This window comes from Sciurus vulgaris (genome assembly GCF_902686455.1).
Source record: "Sciurus vulgaris genome assembly, chromosome: 8".
Classification (NCBI taxonomy): Eukaryota; Metazoa; Chordata; class Mammalia; order Rodentia; family Sciuridae; genus Sciurus; species Sciurus vulgaris.
The window spans coordinates 104589423-104605663 of record NC_136468.1 but is presented as its reverse complement, the minus strand read 5'-3'; the positions used below and the strand labels follow the sequence as shown (position 1 = coordinate 104605663).

Sequence of the window (16241 nt, the reverse complement as noted above, 5' to 3'; positions counted from 1 at the left end):
CTTATAGGGTAAGTAACCCTCTTTTTTACTCTTTCCATACTGTACCATTAGGAAGAAAGTCACTATGCCTATTCCAAACATAAGGAGTGGAGAGTCATGTTCCACCTCCATGAGTACAGAGTATTTACATCAACTATTTGGAATAATTCTTCTTCTCTTTATCCTCCTCGTCCTTTTTCTCCTCCTTCTCCTTCCTCCTTTTCCTTCTCCTTCTTCCTCCTCTTCTTCCTCTTTTCCCTCTCCCTCTCCTTCCTTCTCCTCCTCCTCTTTTTTTTTTCTTGGTACCAGGGATCAAACCCTGTGGTGCTTAACCAATGAGCTATATTCCCAGTCTTTTTTTATATTTTATTTAGAGATAGGATCTCATTGAGTTGATTTAGGACCTCACAAAGTTGCTGAGGCTGACTTTGAATTCACATCCTCCTGCTTCAGCCTCCTGAGCCTCTGGGATGCAACTCCATGCCTGGCACTATTTGGAATTCTTCTGAACAGGAATTTGTCTGTTCTCTTCCATTTATTTATTTGTTCGGTATGATATATATGTGTCTTTATGTATCAAAATATATCTGTATCTGTCTTTTCAGTTGATTCTTTCTTGTCATCCTCATCATTGTGTGTTTTACCACTGTTTTATTTTGAGACATTGCAAGATTACCCAGACTCATCTTGCATATTTTCTGCAATGATTCTAGAATCAGTTGCTTCTCCAAGAAGCCCTGGTTTTCTATTGGAGAATGATATTAGAAATCAAGATCTGGGTGCTAGGATGTGCCCACTGCTACTAAAGCAAGGTTGTTTCTGGATTCTCTTAGCTGAAAGCAAGGAAAAATGCATGTACACTCATCTGCATACACATATTTCTATCAATAATTCTACATGTAGTCATATATATCTATAGTAAGCTAAACTTAAATTTATAACAATGTCTCCAATTTAGACTCATTATCACATGGATCATTCTAGCCTCTTTCCCTTGCTTTTCTGTAACCTCCTACTCCAACAGTGAAAATCTGGCTTTCACTACCCACAACCATGCACTTGTTATTTTCCACTGTATTTCTAGTGATTTCAGAATTGATAATCTATATCCTTCTGGGAAACCCAAGGATACTTGTGGGAAACTCTTATCAGTCACAGTTTAAAGTCTGTATACAGTTCCTTTTGCCTTTAGTCTTACAGACTCCATTCATTTCCAAAGTTACTTAGGTCAGCATTTTTCTACTACTCTCTTCAGTAAGGATGTTTCATACATTTGTAATAAAGTTACATTGTTTTGTGACATTCTACATTCTGTTCTGGGATCCCTCAATCTCCTAAATATTAACATTTACTCTATGCTGTAGACTTCTGAGTTTTGACAAATGTACAGTGTCATATATCTATAATTACTATCTTATAGAATAATTTTAAATCCTAAATAGCTCCCCATACTTTGCCTATTTCAATCTTTTCTCACAACTGAGGCCTGGAAATCACTGCTCTTATTATTCATTCCATATTTTGCCTTTTCCATAATGTCATGTAATCGGATGGTAGCATTTTCAGACTGCCTTCTATTGTTTAGCAACATGCATTTAAGATTAATCCAGTTTTTCATAATTGAATAGCTCATTTTTTCTTATTTCTGAATGATATTTCACTCTATGAATGTACCACAGTTTGCTTATTCATTCATCTACTGAGGGAATCTTGGTTGCTTCCAATTTTTGGCAATTATGAGTAAAGTTGCAATAAACATTTGTGTGTAGATTTTTGTGTGGACATAGTTTTCAAATAAGTTGGGTAAATACATAAGAGCACAATTTCTGGATTGTATTATGCCAGGGTCCAGCCCTAGCAGCAGTTGGGGGTCCTAGGTGGATGGGAGGCATTGGCACGGTGGAGAAACAGCACACAGAGACACCAAGTGTTCTGAGGCTGAATCTGAATCTTTATTGTTCACAGAATCTGTATGTTTTTTCTTTGGTATTGATTATATCATTTCACAATTAATACAATGAAATGTTAAGTAAAAAATCTTCAAGAGTATAATTAATAATCTTATTTAAGAAACATGTTCTTACTGTATGGTAGCTTAAATTAAAAAAAAAAAACAAAAAACAAAAAACCAGTTCCCAGCAAGATAGAGGGCACCGTGCTCCGTTTAGTCTTAATTTCCCTGAAAGGATACGTCATTAAGTTTCTATAGGAGTTACCCTTTCCAAGAACTCTGTTAGTTGTTAACGGTGAAAAGTTTTTGTTATTACTAACAGAATAGAGGAATCAGCTTATAGTTAATATTTATTCTATTTCATGTACTCAATGGCACACTAAAACTCTATTTTGTTCTTTAAAGAACTAGACATAGGAAGAATACTAATTGTACTTACGATTAACCTATTTATTTTTTATTAAGTGGGAAAAATGTCCTTAAACTTAATCATAAACACTAAGAAAGCAATGAAGATCAAACAGAGGAGTACACTCTCATATACCTATATATAACTTTTAGAGAATTTGTATACTAAAAGAAATCACAGGTTCCTTACAAATTTGAGCAAATCATAATTGCTTATAATTTCATCTAAGTATTAATATTAAACTTATTGTATTATTTTGTGTCCTAGCACCATGAAATCTCCCCAGTATTCTCTATAATCTGAATCTAAGGATATATTGATTATTAGTATTAAAAGCAACTGCACATGGAGACATGCCACGCCTATGGCCCCCAAGAGGGAGGATGATCTTTCAACAGAACTGTGTCAAGTGTTGGAGTGGTAGGAAATAGATGTGGCAGTATTATAAGGTTATGTTTAACTTTCCATTAACTTTATTTCAAAAATAATTTTATTTACCTTTTGAATAGGAAATGCATGCACATGGTATCAGATTCAAAAGTTAGCCTCCCTTCTATTTTGTATTGCAGTTTCTGTTAATTTCCCCTCTCTGGAGACTTTTCTTTCTTATGATAATTTTAGATGCTAAAGAAATTATGCAAAACTTTGAAATATAGTAAGATGACAGCAAGTCCTTTCAAAGTCTAATGAAGCATTATATAATAGGCTCACCCAACAATTCATTACTTTTTCAGGGCAGAGATTCTCAGAGTGTAGTATGTGGACCCTTGGGGTGGCAGGGAGGGTTGCCTCCAAGGTAAAAATAACAATATTAAGATGCTATTATTTGCCTTTTTACTATTTGGCGTTTATGGTAATGGTTCAAAAGCAACAGAAGGTAAAACTGTAAATGTCTCAGTAGAAATCAAGCCAGTTGCACTGCTAGGGTACTGTAACAAAGCACCATAGACTAAGTGTCTTAATAGAAATGTATTCTTTTACAGTTCTGGAGGCTGGAAGTTTAAGATCAAGGTGCTGTCAGAATTGTTATCTGGTGAGGGGGCTCTCTTCCTAGCTTATAGCAGTCTCATTGTGTCTTCATATTATCTTTCTTTTGTGTAGAGATAAAAATGGAGACCCTCTAAAATTAAATTCAAATACTCCTCCCAAACCAAATACTCCCTGGCAAGAATGGGGACAAAGGAGCTAAAAGTGACATGTCCTCTTGGCCAGGACAGCCTAACTAAATCTATATATGTGTACCTCCTGACTTTTGTTTCTATAAATTGAGAGTTTCTGTAAGACTAAAGAGAAGTGATCTAGCTGCTTCTCCCTGGTTTGATCAAACTGCATAAAATTCATTTTTCCTTTCTATATCTTCTGCTTATTTCTTATGCAGGCAGGCTTCGTGGCTGCCAGTAACAGTATTGCTGGTCTCTCTTTTCCTATAAAGGTACTAGGTCTATAGGTTTGGGCCCCACTCATGTGACTTCATTTAATCTTAATTACTTTACTAAAGGCTGTATCTCTAAATATAGTCAAAATGGGGGTTAGTACTACAACATATGAATTTGGGGGAGACACATTCAGTCCGTAAAAGGCACCAAACTCCACTAGTAGGCATTGTAGCACTGTATTCTTCACTGCTTTGCACTTGTAGTAAAAATAAAAAGTACTATTTCTACTTAAGAGTGCTTCTGATGAAGAGTTGAATTTTAAATTTTATTAAATATTGACACTCGAGAAAAAAGTCTTTGTAATATTCTGTGTGATGAAAAGAGAAGTACACATTAAAATACTTCTGCTTTACATCGAGGTGTGGCAGTTGCTTGGATGCAAAGCACCTGGACAAATGAGTTGTCAGTAAATGAGTTGAACCTCTTTTCTCGGAATATTATGTCTATTGCATGTAGAATGAAGTGAGCTTGTCAACTCAAGGCAAACATTTGATGATATTTAGTGCCAAAAATAAAGTTCAAGTTTTAAAGCCAAATTAGAAAATTTTAAAACATATATCCTGTCTATAAAAGCTTGACAGCTTCCCAACAATTAAAAAAATCTCTGATGAGGTCAGTGAGATACTAATCCAATGTGACTTTTTGGAATTGTCTAATAAAATTAGTGAACAATTGGAAGAACTGCATAACATAGTGTATCATGTGAGGATCTTACTGTCTTCTGTTAATCCAGACATTAAAGAGATTTGCAAAAACTGTTACTCTTCCTGCAAAATTTTTACTGAAGAACATTATTTTTTACTGCAAAAGAATGCTAACATGATGTGTTTTTTAGGGTTATTTAAAAATGAATATATATTTGAAAAACTAATTTTAATTTCCAATATGGTAAATACTGATAAACAAAACTAATATAAACAAAAGTTTTTGGAGTCTTCAGCAAATCTTAAGAGCATAAATGGGTACTAAGTAAAAAAAGTTTCAGAACACTGCTTTAGGGCAATTTTCTTGTGTGACTTTATTTAAAATTCAACAGAGACCATACACTGTGAAGATATATGTTGATTTGCAGATTTTAGTCCAGTAGAGATGTAAGTCATCTATCCAATAGAAAAGATTACCTACAGTTTTATCACCTTGTAGAACACTAACGTGATTAGCATATAACCCAACAATCTTATTCTAATATTTTCTTTAAAAATTTTTTTTCTAGCTGTAGGTGGACACATTATCTTTGTTTTATTTATTTATTTTTAGGTGGTGCTGAGGATTGAATCCAGTGCCTCACACATGAGCTACAAGTGCTCTACCCCTGAGCTACAACCTCAGTAACTAAGATTTTCTTAAGATGTCTATAAATACCCAGTTACTCGAAAAGCTCTTTGAAGCAGCTTTACCATATCTCTGGTAGTTTTTTCTTTTTTGAGATTATATTTTGACAGACATTTAGGTACATATGACACTTAGGTGTATATCCACACTACACATAACAGATACATATTTCATAGTGATAGCATTAGATTCTTTATTTTGCACTGGGTATTTCCAACTTATATGTGAATGCATTCTATTTCTTTTCTTGTCCTTTTCAAGTCACCTAGAATTTCTTCTGATGCAACAGGCCTGAGTTTCACTCAGACTTTTTTTTTTTTTTTGGTACTGTGGCGCTTTACCACTGAGCCACATTCCCGGCCCTTTTTATTTTTTATTTTGACACAGGGTCTCTCTAAATTGCTTGGGGCCTTGATTTTCACGTTACTCCTGCCTCAGCCTTCCGAGCCGCTGGGATTACGGGAGTGCCCGTCTCGCCCAGACACAGCTCTGTATAACAAGAAATCCATACAACTCACACACACTTGCCCTCTCCTGGCCCGCTAATCGCTAAAGAAGAACTATGGTCCCATACTTTGAGGTTAGGGATACCTGGGCGGGAAGTCAACACCAGAGCACGTGACAAAAATCGACCGGTCACGTGACGCTACCCCCACCGCAACTCTTCCGCCCTCTTCGAACATGGCCGCCAGGTACTCTCTGCCCAGCAACCACCGGCTTTCTTGCGGGTAAGGAGCCACATGGGGGCCCACGTCAGGCTCTTTTAGCGAATGCCGCTTTAGGGCAAAGCACAGTGGCGAAGCGAGGCCGGGGAGAGCATACTCCGGTTTGTGGGAAGGAACAGGCGCGGACCGGAAGTTCCACGGCCTCGCAGTCCGGGGGAGCCGTTAGGAGAGTACGCCGGAAGTGGCTAATTGGCCGGTCAGAGTTGGTGCCGGCGGTGGAGAGTCCCTCGGGCGGTGGAGACATGGAGCCCGGGGCTGCTGAGCTATATGACCAGGCCCTGTTGGGCATCCTGCAGCACGTGGGAAACGTCCAGGACTTTCTGCGAGTGCTCTTCGGCTTCCTCTACCGCAAGACTGATTTCTACCGCCTGCTGCGCCACCCATCAGACCGCATGGGCTTCCCGCCCGGGGCCGCGCAGGCCCTGGTACTGCAGGTGAGGAGGGGAGCGTATGGGCCGTGGGGTCTCGCTGTTCCTGCCACAGCCGTGCACCCGGTCAGTATCCCACGCCTTCGGCCCTGCGCGCAGTTCCTCTCAGGCCTCCGCTTTCCCCCCGGGTCGCTGAGGTGACCCCGAACGAATGGCTGTGGGTAACTTGTGCGGATCAGATGTCAGGCTGCTCCGCGGTGGGAGCAGCTCTGGCCCTGTGCCGGACGTACCCGGTGTCCGAAGCAGTCAATCTGCTATTGGCCCTGATTAGTGCTCGCGATCATACCCCACACTGTGAGGGGGACTGCTGGATGTAGGGCGAAAACAGTGTTTGGAGAACAAGAGGAAGGACATTCACAGTAGCAGAAACCTGCACGCCTCAGAACTACCAGACTGGAGGTGGCAAGGATGACAAGCATTGTGTTGATTTGTGGGTGTGGCCGCTTGTTCAAATATGATATCCCAGGTCTAAGTGATTATTAAATTTTCATTTGGATTTAAATCTATACATCCCAGGTTAAATTTTTTATTGTATGGTTGAAGCACTCTTAATACTTATTGAGTGAAGTTGACTGGGCCCTTTTGAATGTAGTAATAAGCATTTACTGAATATGTTTTACACTCAGCTGCCACAGGCTCTGGTGATGTGGGTGTTTAAATACTGGTCTGTTACTTGTGACGCTTACAGTTTAAGAAAATAAAATACAAAAGATATTAGAAAACTCCTCAAGGCCGCTTAAGTGATGGTGTTGGTTGAAAGGAAAGGAATAGGAAATTGAGAAGGTTTTGTAAGAGAGGTGGGGCTTTTGATGAGATTGAAAGAAGTATTCAACTGAACATTGAGTGTAGGAACTTGAGAAGATAGAAATACTGATGATACCTCTCATGGTTCTCTAGCACCTATAGAGTGCTTTGTATTGCTCTCTGAAATCTTACTGCAGGTTTCAGGATGATGATCAGGCTTTACTTTATTTAGCACCTACAGGAAGAAACCGAAGCTTAAAAAAACATTGTTTTTTGATTACAAATCTCTCTGCCTCCACCCACCCCCTCATGCTGAGGATCCTGTGCTACTGAGCTATACCCACAATCCTTCCTTTTTTTGTTTTTGGCAGTACTGGGGATGGAACCTAGGGGTGCTTTACTACTGAGCTACAACTCTAGCCCTCATTTAGTTCTTATTTTGAGACAGGGTCTCACTAAGTTGCCCAGGCTGATCTTGAACTTGTAATACTCCAGTCTTAACTTCCCTGAGTCACTGGGAATACAGATGTGTACCACCACACCTGGCCTGGGACTGAATCTTGCAGGAGATGGAGGAACTGGAGAGATTTGAAGTAGATAAACCAGAGGTGGAAAACATTTTGGGGGACTAATTATGTTGAAGGGCAGTATGTTTTACAGAAACCAGGGGGAACATTTCCAGCAGATGCCTAAAGGGATTTTCCCCCCCCTGGAAGTGGTTTGCCACCATCAGCATTGCCCAAGGAACTTTTAAAATATGTTCTTTGGCCATTTTTTTTGGATAAATATGAGTGAGTTCTGGGTAACTGTTTTTCACAGAATGTCATATGGCAGGAATCTTGTAAAGGTGATTTCTATATTGGCTAAGGTGTTCTGGGGTAGGACATTAAAATACTGAATCAGATTGACTTGATGTCAGCACAATATAATCTCTGGGTGGGGGTAGATTATCTCCTGTTCCCTTCCCCATCCCCATTTATCTGCCTCTTAGGGTTTGTTTTTTTTTTTTTTTTTTTCTGTTCCTGATATGATATCATAAGATTCCTTTCTGTGACCCCTTCACCTGAGGTGGGATGCTTCAGCTGTCTATGAACATAGACAAAGATGGGCTGGATGGGAGTGTAGGCCTGCTTTCTGGAACTTGAAAGCTTTCCTTTGATATTTTGGGGACTGGACTGTTGGTGGAGTTAGTGTAGGGTGTCTCACATATTTCCTCCTAGTTCTAAGCATGTATGGGTGCACAACTTGAAGGACTCTCAGCAGGAATGATATATGTGAAAATTACATTCCATTCCATAAGATAGTGTATGTTTTCAGAAAATGTGCCATTCATTACAACTGATAACTTTGTGTTTATCTTGGAGTTCATTTTGAGAATTGCTGCTTAGTAGAAGTCCTCAATACAAGAATTGGGAATGTCAGCTGTGTCCTGTTCCTCATGTAACTTGTTGGGAAATCATGGGAGAGTCACTTCACCTCTTGTCAGCTGAGGAGGTTGATTGAAAGTTAGATATATCTCTTCTAATCTAGGATTCTGGGACTCAAAAATAAGTACTAGAACATGTGGTGACTGGGAGGTCTTTGTGATTTTGAGAGTACTTCTATGTTGAGCATATAGGCTGGTCAGAGAAGGTTGGATGTGCCAAGTAGCAAAGGCAGTAGGCACTGAGGACCATCAGCACCCCCCCCCCCCCCCCCAGCAGCGGTCCTGGGTTAGAAGTTTAAAGTTGTGAGAGAGGGTTTTTGCTACTTTGCTTTTTGGAGTTAAGTAGGTCTAGGACCTTGAGAGGTGGAGTGGCTCTTGAGGGCAAAGGACCTGAACTGTTAGTATGAATGTTGGAGAAAAATGAGTGTCAGGGCTTCTGGTTATCTGCAGAATAGAAAGGGGTCTAGGGTTATCTCCAGTTTTTAACCTTACAAAATTTTATTTATTTTCCTCTGCAAAACATTACCTTTTGCTGTTTATTGTGTCATATATAATTTTTTTTACTATCTGCCTTGACAGGACTGTGGGCGAGTTACTTAATCCCTCTAAGCCTTATTCTCATTTTTGGAATGTTGATACAATCTTCTTCCCATTTTATTTTATTTTTTCTTCTTCTAGCACTGGGGATTGAATTCAGGGACTCATGCATGCTAGGCAAGTGCTCTTATCACTGAGCTCTATTTCTGACCCATTCTTCACAGAATTTTTGAGTGTTTTTAGAATTGTTCAGCACAGCTCATATGTTAGCACCTGTCTTGTTTTGTCTTCCTGTGCACTCTACAAACACTGTTATTGAATGCCTTCTGCATTCTAGTCTCTGGAGTCTGACTCCCACCCATTTTCCCCAGTTAGTTTCTTAACCATTCCTTTAGCTACTGCAGAGGCTCTTTCTGTTTCTTGATGAGCCTACTTTAGATCTTTAGCACTTCCTTCAGAGGTTCCTTTGGAAGATGTGCCTATTCTTTAAGGTCCAATTGAGATCCCCTTTCTACTCCCTCAGATTTCTTTGACCAGAAATGCTCATTCCCACCTGCAGTCTGACAGGATATCAAGTGCTCCATCATGCCCCTCTTGTATCAGAGTTGTCAGGTGTGGGTTTGTTTTTACTTTACTTTTTTGATGGAGGAGTCTCAGCATATTCAGGGGTGTGACCGAGTCCCAGAAAATGGTAAGGACTTGTCCACACACCAGAGTTGCAAGGTCTTAGAAAGTAGGAGCTGTTGTTTTGATTTTGTGTCCTTCATATATTGTTAGGCACACAGTGGATGTTTGTAGAATTGAATGCCTTGCCTCCCCTCAGCCCTCACAGTGTAGGTGGGTAGCAGCAGTTCAGTAAGACTAGGTGCATTTTAAAAAATACTTTTAAAAAAAATTTATGTGGTGTTGAGAATTGAACCCAGTGACTCACACATGCTAGGCAAGTGCTGTACCACTGAGCTACAACCCCAGCCCAATTTAGGTGCATTTTGAGAATTGAAGTTCAACTGTATTTTCATCTTTCATTTTTGAATCTTAGTTGTTGGCACCCTCACAGACCCTCAGTACCAGGAGAATGTTCTTTGCATTGTGAACAAGATTGGGGACTATAACAATTATGATAACTAGGATGATCTATGTAAATATTGTTAACCTTAGCTTATTTTTAATTTTGTTAATTTTGAAACTTTCCTCTTGAAGTCTTTTGGTGAAGTTTCAGCACATTTCCATTTTTCCAAAGGAAAAATTTCTTGGTTTACTTCTTTTTTATTCTGTACTTACCAGATTTTGCTATATTTCTACAGAATGTGTGGTACAGTACTGGGCAGATGAACTGATTGCTGGATTGCTGTTTGATTTTAGGTGTTTAAAACCTTTGATCAGATGGCCCGTCAGGATGATGAGAAGAGGAGGAAGGAACTGGAAGAGAAAATCAGAAGAAAGGAAGAAGCAGCCAAGGCTGTAGTAACTGGTACAGCTGAGAAGGAACTGGTCCCAGTCCCAGTTCAGGAAATAGAGATTGACTCCACTGCAGAATTAGGTGAGCCTGGGGATGCAGAGAAAGTGCAGCCTCCAGGTCCACAGTACACTGAGCAGGAAGTGGCCTGTGGCTCGGAGGAGGCAGAAGTTCCAGGAGCAACTGCTGGTGCTGCTGAAGTCCCTCAGGAACCACCAGCACTCCCCAGGTAAGAAATCCTCCTCTACAGGTTCCTTCTTTGTCTCCTAATAGGTAGTTGGATTTATCCACAAGTAGTTCTCACTTTGTAAAGCACCAAGTCTTTATCTCAGTATTTATTTAGCTCTGGGAGTGCAGTTGACTTCAGTCTTCTTCCTTTTTCTCCCTATAGGGCAAGATCTCTCTAGAGTCATTTAACCAGATGGGACCAGGGCAAAAATTAGAACAGTTGACCTAACTTTATCTGTGTGTAGGGGCTTAGCCTGAGCATCTTTTTGTTTTTTGTTTTTTGTTTTTTTTTAATATTTTTTATTTTTACAGACACATTTTGATTCATTGCACACAAATGGGGTACAACTTTTCATTTCTGTGGTTGTACACAATGTAGATTCACATCATTCATGTAATTATATATATATATATATATATATATATATATATATATATATATATAGGGTAATACTGTCTATTTCATTCTGTTTTTCCATCCCCACCCCCTCCCACTCCTTTTTCCTCTACACCATCCAAAGTTCCTTCATGCTTCTCTTCCCCCCCTGCTACGCCCTACCTCGTCGTATATTGTCATGCATTTATCAGAGAAAACATTCTAGCCTGAGCATCTTGATCTTTCATGCTTTCCCCGCAGGAACACTGCTGGTGTGTATGCCACATGACAAAGTATGATGTGCACTTAAAGAGGCAGTTCAGTGTAGGGGGCCTGGATTCAAATGCTGGCTCTCCTACTTCCTGAATGCCCTACTTTGGGCAAACATTATAATCTTCCTGTCATCCTAATAGAACCTGTCTCAGACGGCTGTTGTGAATTTTAAATGAACTACAGGTCAAGCAGCTAATGAGTGACAGAGCTTGAAAATGCCACAGGGTTTCTTGAATCAAGGCTTGTGCTGTGTTCTACTCACTTTTCAGATGTTTTCCAGATGCTCCGAATGAGTCACACAGTCCTTCCTTGTGGTCTGGATGAGGGGAGCTGGTACTCCTTGTGTGTGACTTGGTAGTGTCTGTGTCTGCATCTGCAGGACAGTTGTTATCCTCCTAACCTACTTTGTTAACCTGCTCTTTCTTCTTTGATAGGACTGCCTCCTGCCTTACTTCCCATCTTTTCTTCCCATGCCTTGCACTCCAACCTGTTTTGGTTGAGGATTTTTTTGTCCCCATATTTTTTACTGGTGCATTATAATTGTACACAATGGCAGAATTTCTTGTCTGGGTGTGTTGAACCTAGTTTCTAGTTAATGAAGCAAAGTGAACAACTTAGAAAGACTTAGAAGATATGAAGTAAGAGAAAATAAGTTCTGTAAAGACAGGATGGGGTAAGGCTACAGTTTTTTGTACCAAGGATTGAACTCATAGGTGCTTAACCACTGAGCCACATCCCCAACCCTTTTTATTTTTTATTTTGAAACAGGGTCTCACTAAGCTCAGGTCCTTACTAAGTTGCTGAGACTGCTTTGATCTTGTGATCCTCCTACCTCATCCTCCCAAGCTGCTGGGATTATAGGCATGTGCCACCATGCTCAGTGTAAGACTACAGTTTTAAAGGTCAAGCTAGATGATGGAGTTCAGAGAAAACAATTTTTGCATGGGAAGCCACATTGATGAAGAAGGGCAACAGGTCTTGAATATGGAGTTCTGGAAGAGAAGGTACAAAATAAAAGTTTGGAGTCCAAAAGTGGGGGTTTAGGGTAGTGAGAGACTCTGATATTTCCTTTTAGTTTGAAGAACTTTCTTAAATAAATTTGTTGTAGTGCATACCTGATGGTAATGAATTTCTTCTGCTTTTGTTGTCTAAAAATGCCCTTATTTCATCTTTACTTCTGAGGATAATTTTGTGGAGACAGAATTACAGGTTGACACATTTTTTCTTTCAGCTTTTTAAAGAATATAATTCCATTGCCTCTAGCTTGTATTATTTCTGATGAGAAGTGAGTAGAACTTCTTTGTTCCTTTGTATATGATATATTCCCCATTCCTACTCCCTGAGTAGCTTTTAATGTATTTCTATATTTTAATATTTTTCATTAGTTCAGCATTTGATTATGATTTGCTCTTCTGTGCTTTTCTTTGTATTTATTTTGCTTAGTGATTTTTGAACTGCTTCTAGCCCCCATCCTTACTTCCCACCCCCTAGTCTTTTTTCTCTTTGTGCTTCCTTTGAAATAGTTTCTGTTGTCTTGTTTTCAGATTTACTGTCTTTTTCCTTTAGTGTGTAATCTTTAGTTAAATTCATCCAGTACATTTTTTGTTTTGGTTTGTATTTTATTTTTAAGTTCTACAAGTTATCTTTGGTTCTTCTTTATGATTTTGTTTTCTGCCAGTATTGTTTTCTTTAAATCCTTGGGTCTATCTATCTGGGTAGCTAGTCAGCCACCCAGGGATTTAATGTCTGTTTATGAATCCTATTCTCTCTGTCATTTCTTGCTTTGTTACTCTTAACTGAGTTTTCTTCTGATTTTGGATCATGTTTTCCTGCTTCTTTACACTGGAGAATGTGCTTACAATATTCCCAGTTTTGAAAGAGTTGTCCATAGACAAGACTGTAAAAATGCTATGTGAGTCTGAGTGTTTATATTGTACTTGATCACTGACCACTGCCTATAGGCATGACTAGCATTGCAGAGGGAGAGGGACACACAGTTTGCAGCATCTTGCATCCCAGTCCTGCGGGCAAGAGCTACCTTTTAGGATTTGCCTCTTGGGTTCCGTCTCAGTAGGATTTGATATTGGGTCCCTGACAGCATGAGTTTCATGGTACCTGCAGTTCAGGCCCTCGACCTGCAGGTGTCACTGCAAGGCAGTGGAATATTAGTGGCATTTGATGGTGCTGGGATGCTGACAAAAATCTGAAAGGCTGTGGCAGTTCTGGGTTTTTCCTTGTATAAATCATGAACAGAATTCTTTAAAAATGAAGGGAAAAAAGGAGTAGCAAATAGAATTTCAGTTATCATCTGGAAATAGTTGTCTTGAACGGGGGACTGGGTGACTTACTGTCCTTTGGTTGAGAGACTTGGTGCTCTCATGCTGTTGGTATTGAATGGGCACCTCTCTGAGCCTGTGCCCAACCAGGCAATCCTTCCTTCCCTATATAGGGAAGCAGAGTAGAGGTATTGTGAAGAGGGGGTATCATGGAAGTATTTGACATATGAACCACTTCATACCAAGAAACTGGTCCTTTCTCTAAGTTTTGCTGGTGTGCCTTTGCACCCAGCTATTACAGGGACCTAGATTCTTCTTGAGAGGGTAATGACATGGTTTGGAAGAGAAAGGTTGGGTTTACTAATAGTACCCTTGGCAGATGCTCCATCTCCATTGGTCTTCTCCCTCCTGCTTTAGCTGCAGGCTCTTCACTTTCCTCCATGCTTGCACTCATTTCTGCCTCATCAGCAAGGTCTCCCCAGTGCTCTGGACCTTTGCTCTGTCCAGCAGGTAGTCATATCTTCTTTGAACTTGGGCCTCATTTCACTTTGTCCATTTATGGCTGGCTATTTTTCTGTCTTCATTGATGGGGGTGGAGACTTATCCATCCTTTCTTACCTCCTAGCCCTGTGCAAGGGGAGCACTTCAGTGGTGGAATTCTTTTCTTAGCAACTTTTCTATGGATTTGCTCAATGTCTTAGTTCCTTCAGGCTGCTGTAATGAAATACTATAGCTAGGGTGATTTATAAACAGTGGACATTTGTTACTCATGGTTCTGGAGGCTGGAAGTTCAAGATCAAGGTGCCAGGAGACTCAGCATCTTGTGAAAAGCCAGTTTCTGGTTCATATACCTTTTTTTTCTTGCTGAGTCCTCATGTGATAGACCAGTGAGACCAGTGAGCTCCTTGGGGCCTCTTTCATAAAGGTATGAGCCTCATTCATGAGGACTCTGCCCTCATGACCTAATCAACTTCCAAAGGCCCACCTGTAAATAGTAATACCTTGAAGGTGATTTCAAGGGGGGTGTGGTGGGGGGAATTAGCCCTTATTTTACAGTTTTACCACTTATCATGACATCAGTACCGCTTGGTGTTCCTCAGGTGGATTCTCAGAGTAGACAGAGGCCTGCACTCTGGGCCCTGGGCTGCTGCTTTTTTTGTAGTCACACTACCCAAGAAAGTAGGACTATTGTTTCATCTCTGAGGAACTTTAGGCATAAGAGGCCTTCAGAGGAGTTGATTTAAATCACAGTTCAGGTGAAACCTGATATGGGTTGTTTGGAGAACTTTCCCCCTCTAGGCACATTGCATTTTTATTTTTTATTTGATTCATTTATTTTTATCTTGTAATACATCTTTACTGGCTTCACTTTTAGAAAGCATCAGTTTATGTTGAGTTTGTTGGGTACTGAAACTGTATTAGAAAATGACCTGGTGTTCTGGCATATCAGAGTTGGAGGGTCTCAGGGAACAGGCAGGTTGGGGAGGAAGGAAGAGGGATAGTATAATCACCTGAAAAAATGTGTATTTCAAAATATTGAGAGACACTGGTCATCCTTTTTATGAGTGAGGAAATTGAGATCTACTGTGGCCAACTTTGGTTAAATCCTATTTAGTAGGGATACTTTAGTAGAGATACTTTGTAAAGCTAAACAAAATAGAACAACTTCTGTTTGAATTTTTTTTTCTATATTTTATGCTAGGTTTTTTAAAAAAATATATTTTAGTTGTTGATGGACCTTTATTTTAATTATTTATTTATATGTGGTGCTGAGAATTGAACCCAGTGCCTCACACGTGCTAGGCAAGTACTCTACCACTGAACTACAACCCCAGCCCTAAGTTTTTTTTAACATTAAAAAGGTAATATTTACCTCACAAAAAATCGTTAGGTAGAACTTGAAATAGAAACCACAGTAGACATAAAAGTGTAAGATTCCTGTGTATTCATTGTCTAACTCAAGCAACACCTCAGTTGTAATTCTGTGTAATTCTGAAGCAAATTCTGCCTTATACCATTTCATCTGGTAATGTTTTCAACCACTGTTTAAATTTTCAGTTTTCTCAGTGTCCTAATTTTAAAAAAATGTTTGAATTAGACTACAAATAAGACCGCAAACACCAGTGGCTTTAAGTTAAGTTGGGTGTGGTGGTGCACATCTGTAATCCTAGAGACGAAGGAGGCTTGGGCAGGAGAATCACAAGTTCAAGACCAGCCTTAGCAATTTTAGCAAGACCTTCAGCAACCTAGTAAGATCCTATCTCAAAATAAAAAGGGTGGGGTTGTAGCCAGTGGTCAAGTGTGCCTGAGTTCAGTCCCCAGTACCAAGAAAAAAATTTCTTTTAAAAGAAATCAGATTGGGTTGGGGACATACTCGGTAGTAGAGTGCTTTCTTGCCTAGCACAGGCAAGGCCCTGGGTTCATTTCCCAGCATTGCAGAAATAAACAAAAACCCAAAAAGAAAGTTTGTTTATTGGGTTTGCCATTGTCTTGATTTTGCTGATTGTTACCCATGATGTGCTTTAACCTGTCCTATGCCCTGTTTCCTGGGGTTTGATTAAGAGAGTAACATTTTTGCAAGTTACAAAGAGTAATTAAAGTGAGTTGCTTTCCCTAGAGATAGCCATTGTCAGTATCTTCTTTTGTAAATTTATGTGTGCATGCG

At 39.8% G+C, this 16241-nt stretch overlaps 1 protein-coding gene across 3 annotated transcripts in view; it reads left to right on the top strand.

Annotated features, from left to right (window-relative positions):
- Positions 1 to 5784: 5784 nt before the first annotated feature.
- Positions 5785 to 16241, top strand: part of NUDCD3 (NudC domain containing 3) — a 100284-nt gene continuing 89827 nt past the window's right edge. Inside the window, exons 1-2 of one of the 3 annotated variants that reach the window (XM_079150767.1) lie at positions 5785 to 6266; positions 10330 to 10652. In XM_079150767.1, the coding sequence (XP_079006893.1) occupies positions 6075 to 6266; positions 10330 to 10652 (515 nt within the window). In that variant the 5' untranslated portion in view covers positions 5785 to 6074. The remainder of the gene's footprint in view (positions 6267 to 10329; positions 10653 to 16241) is intronic. The other 2 variants (XM_079150768.1, XM_079150766.1) reach the window with 2 other exon arrangements.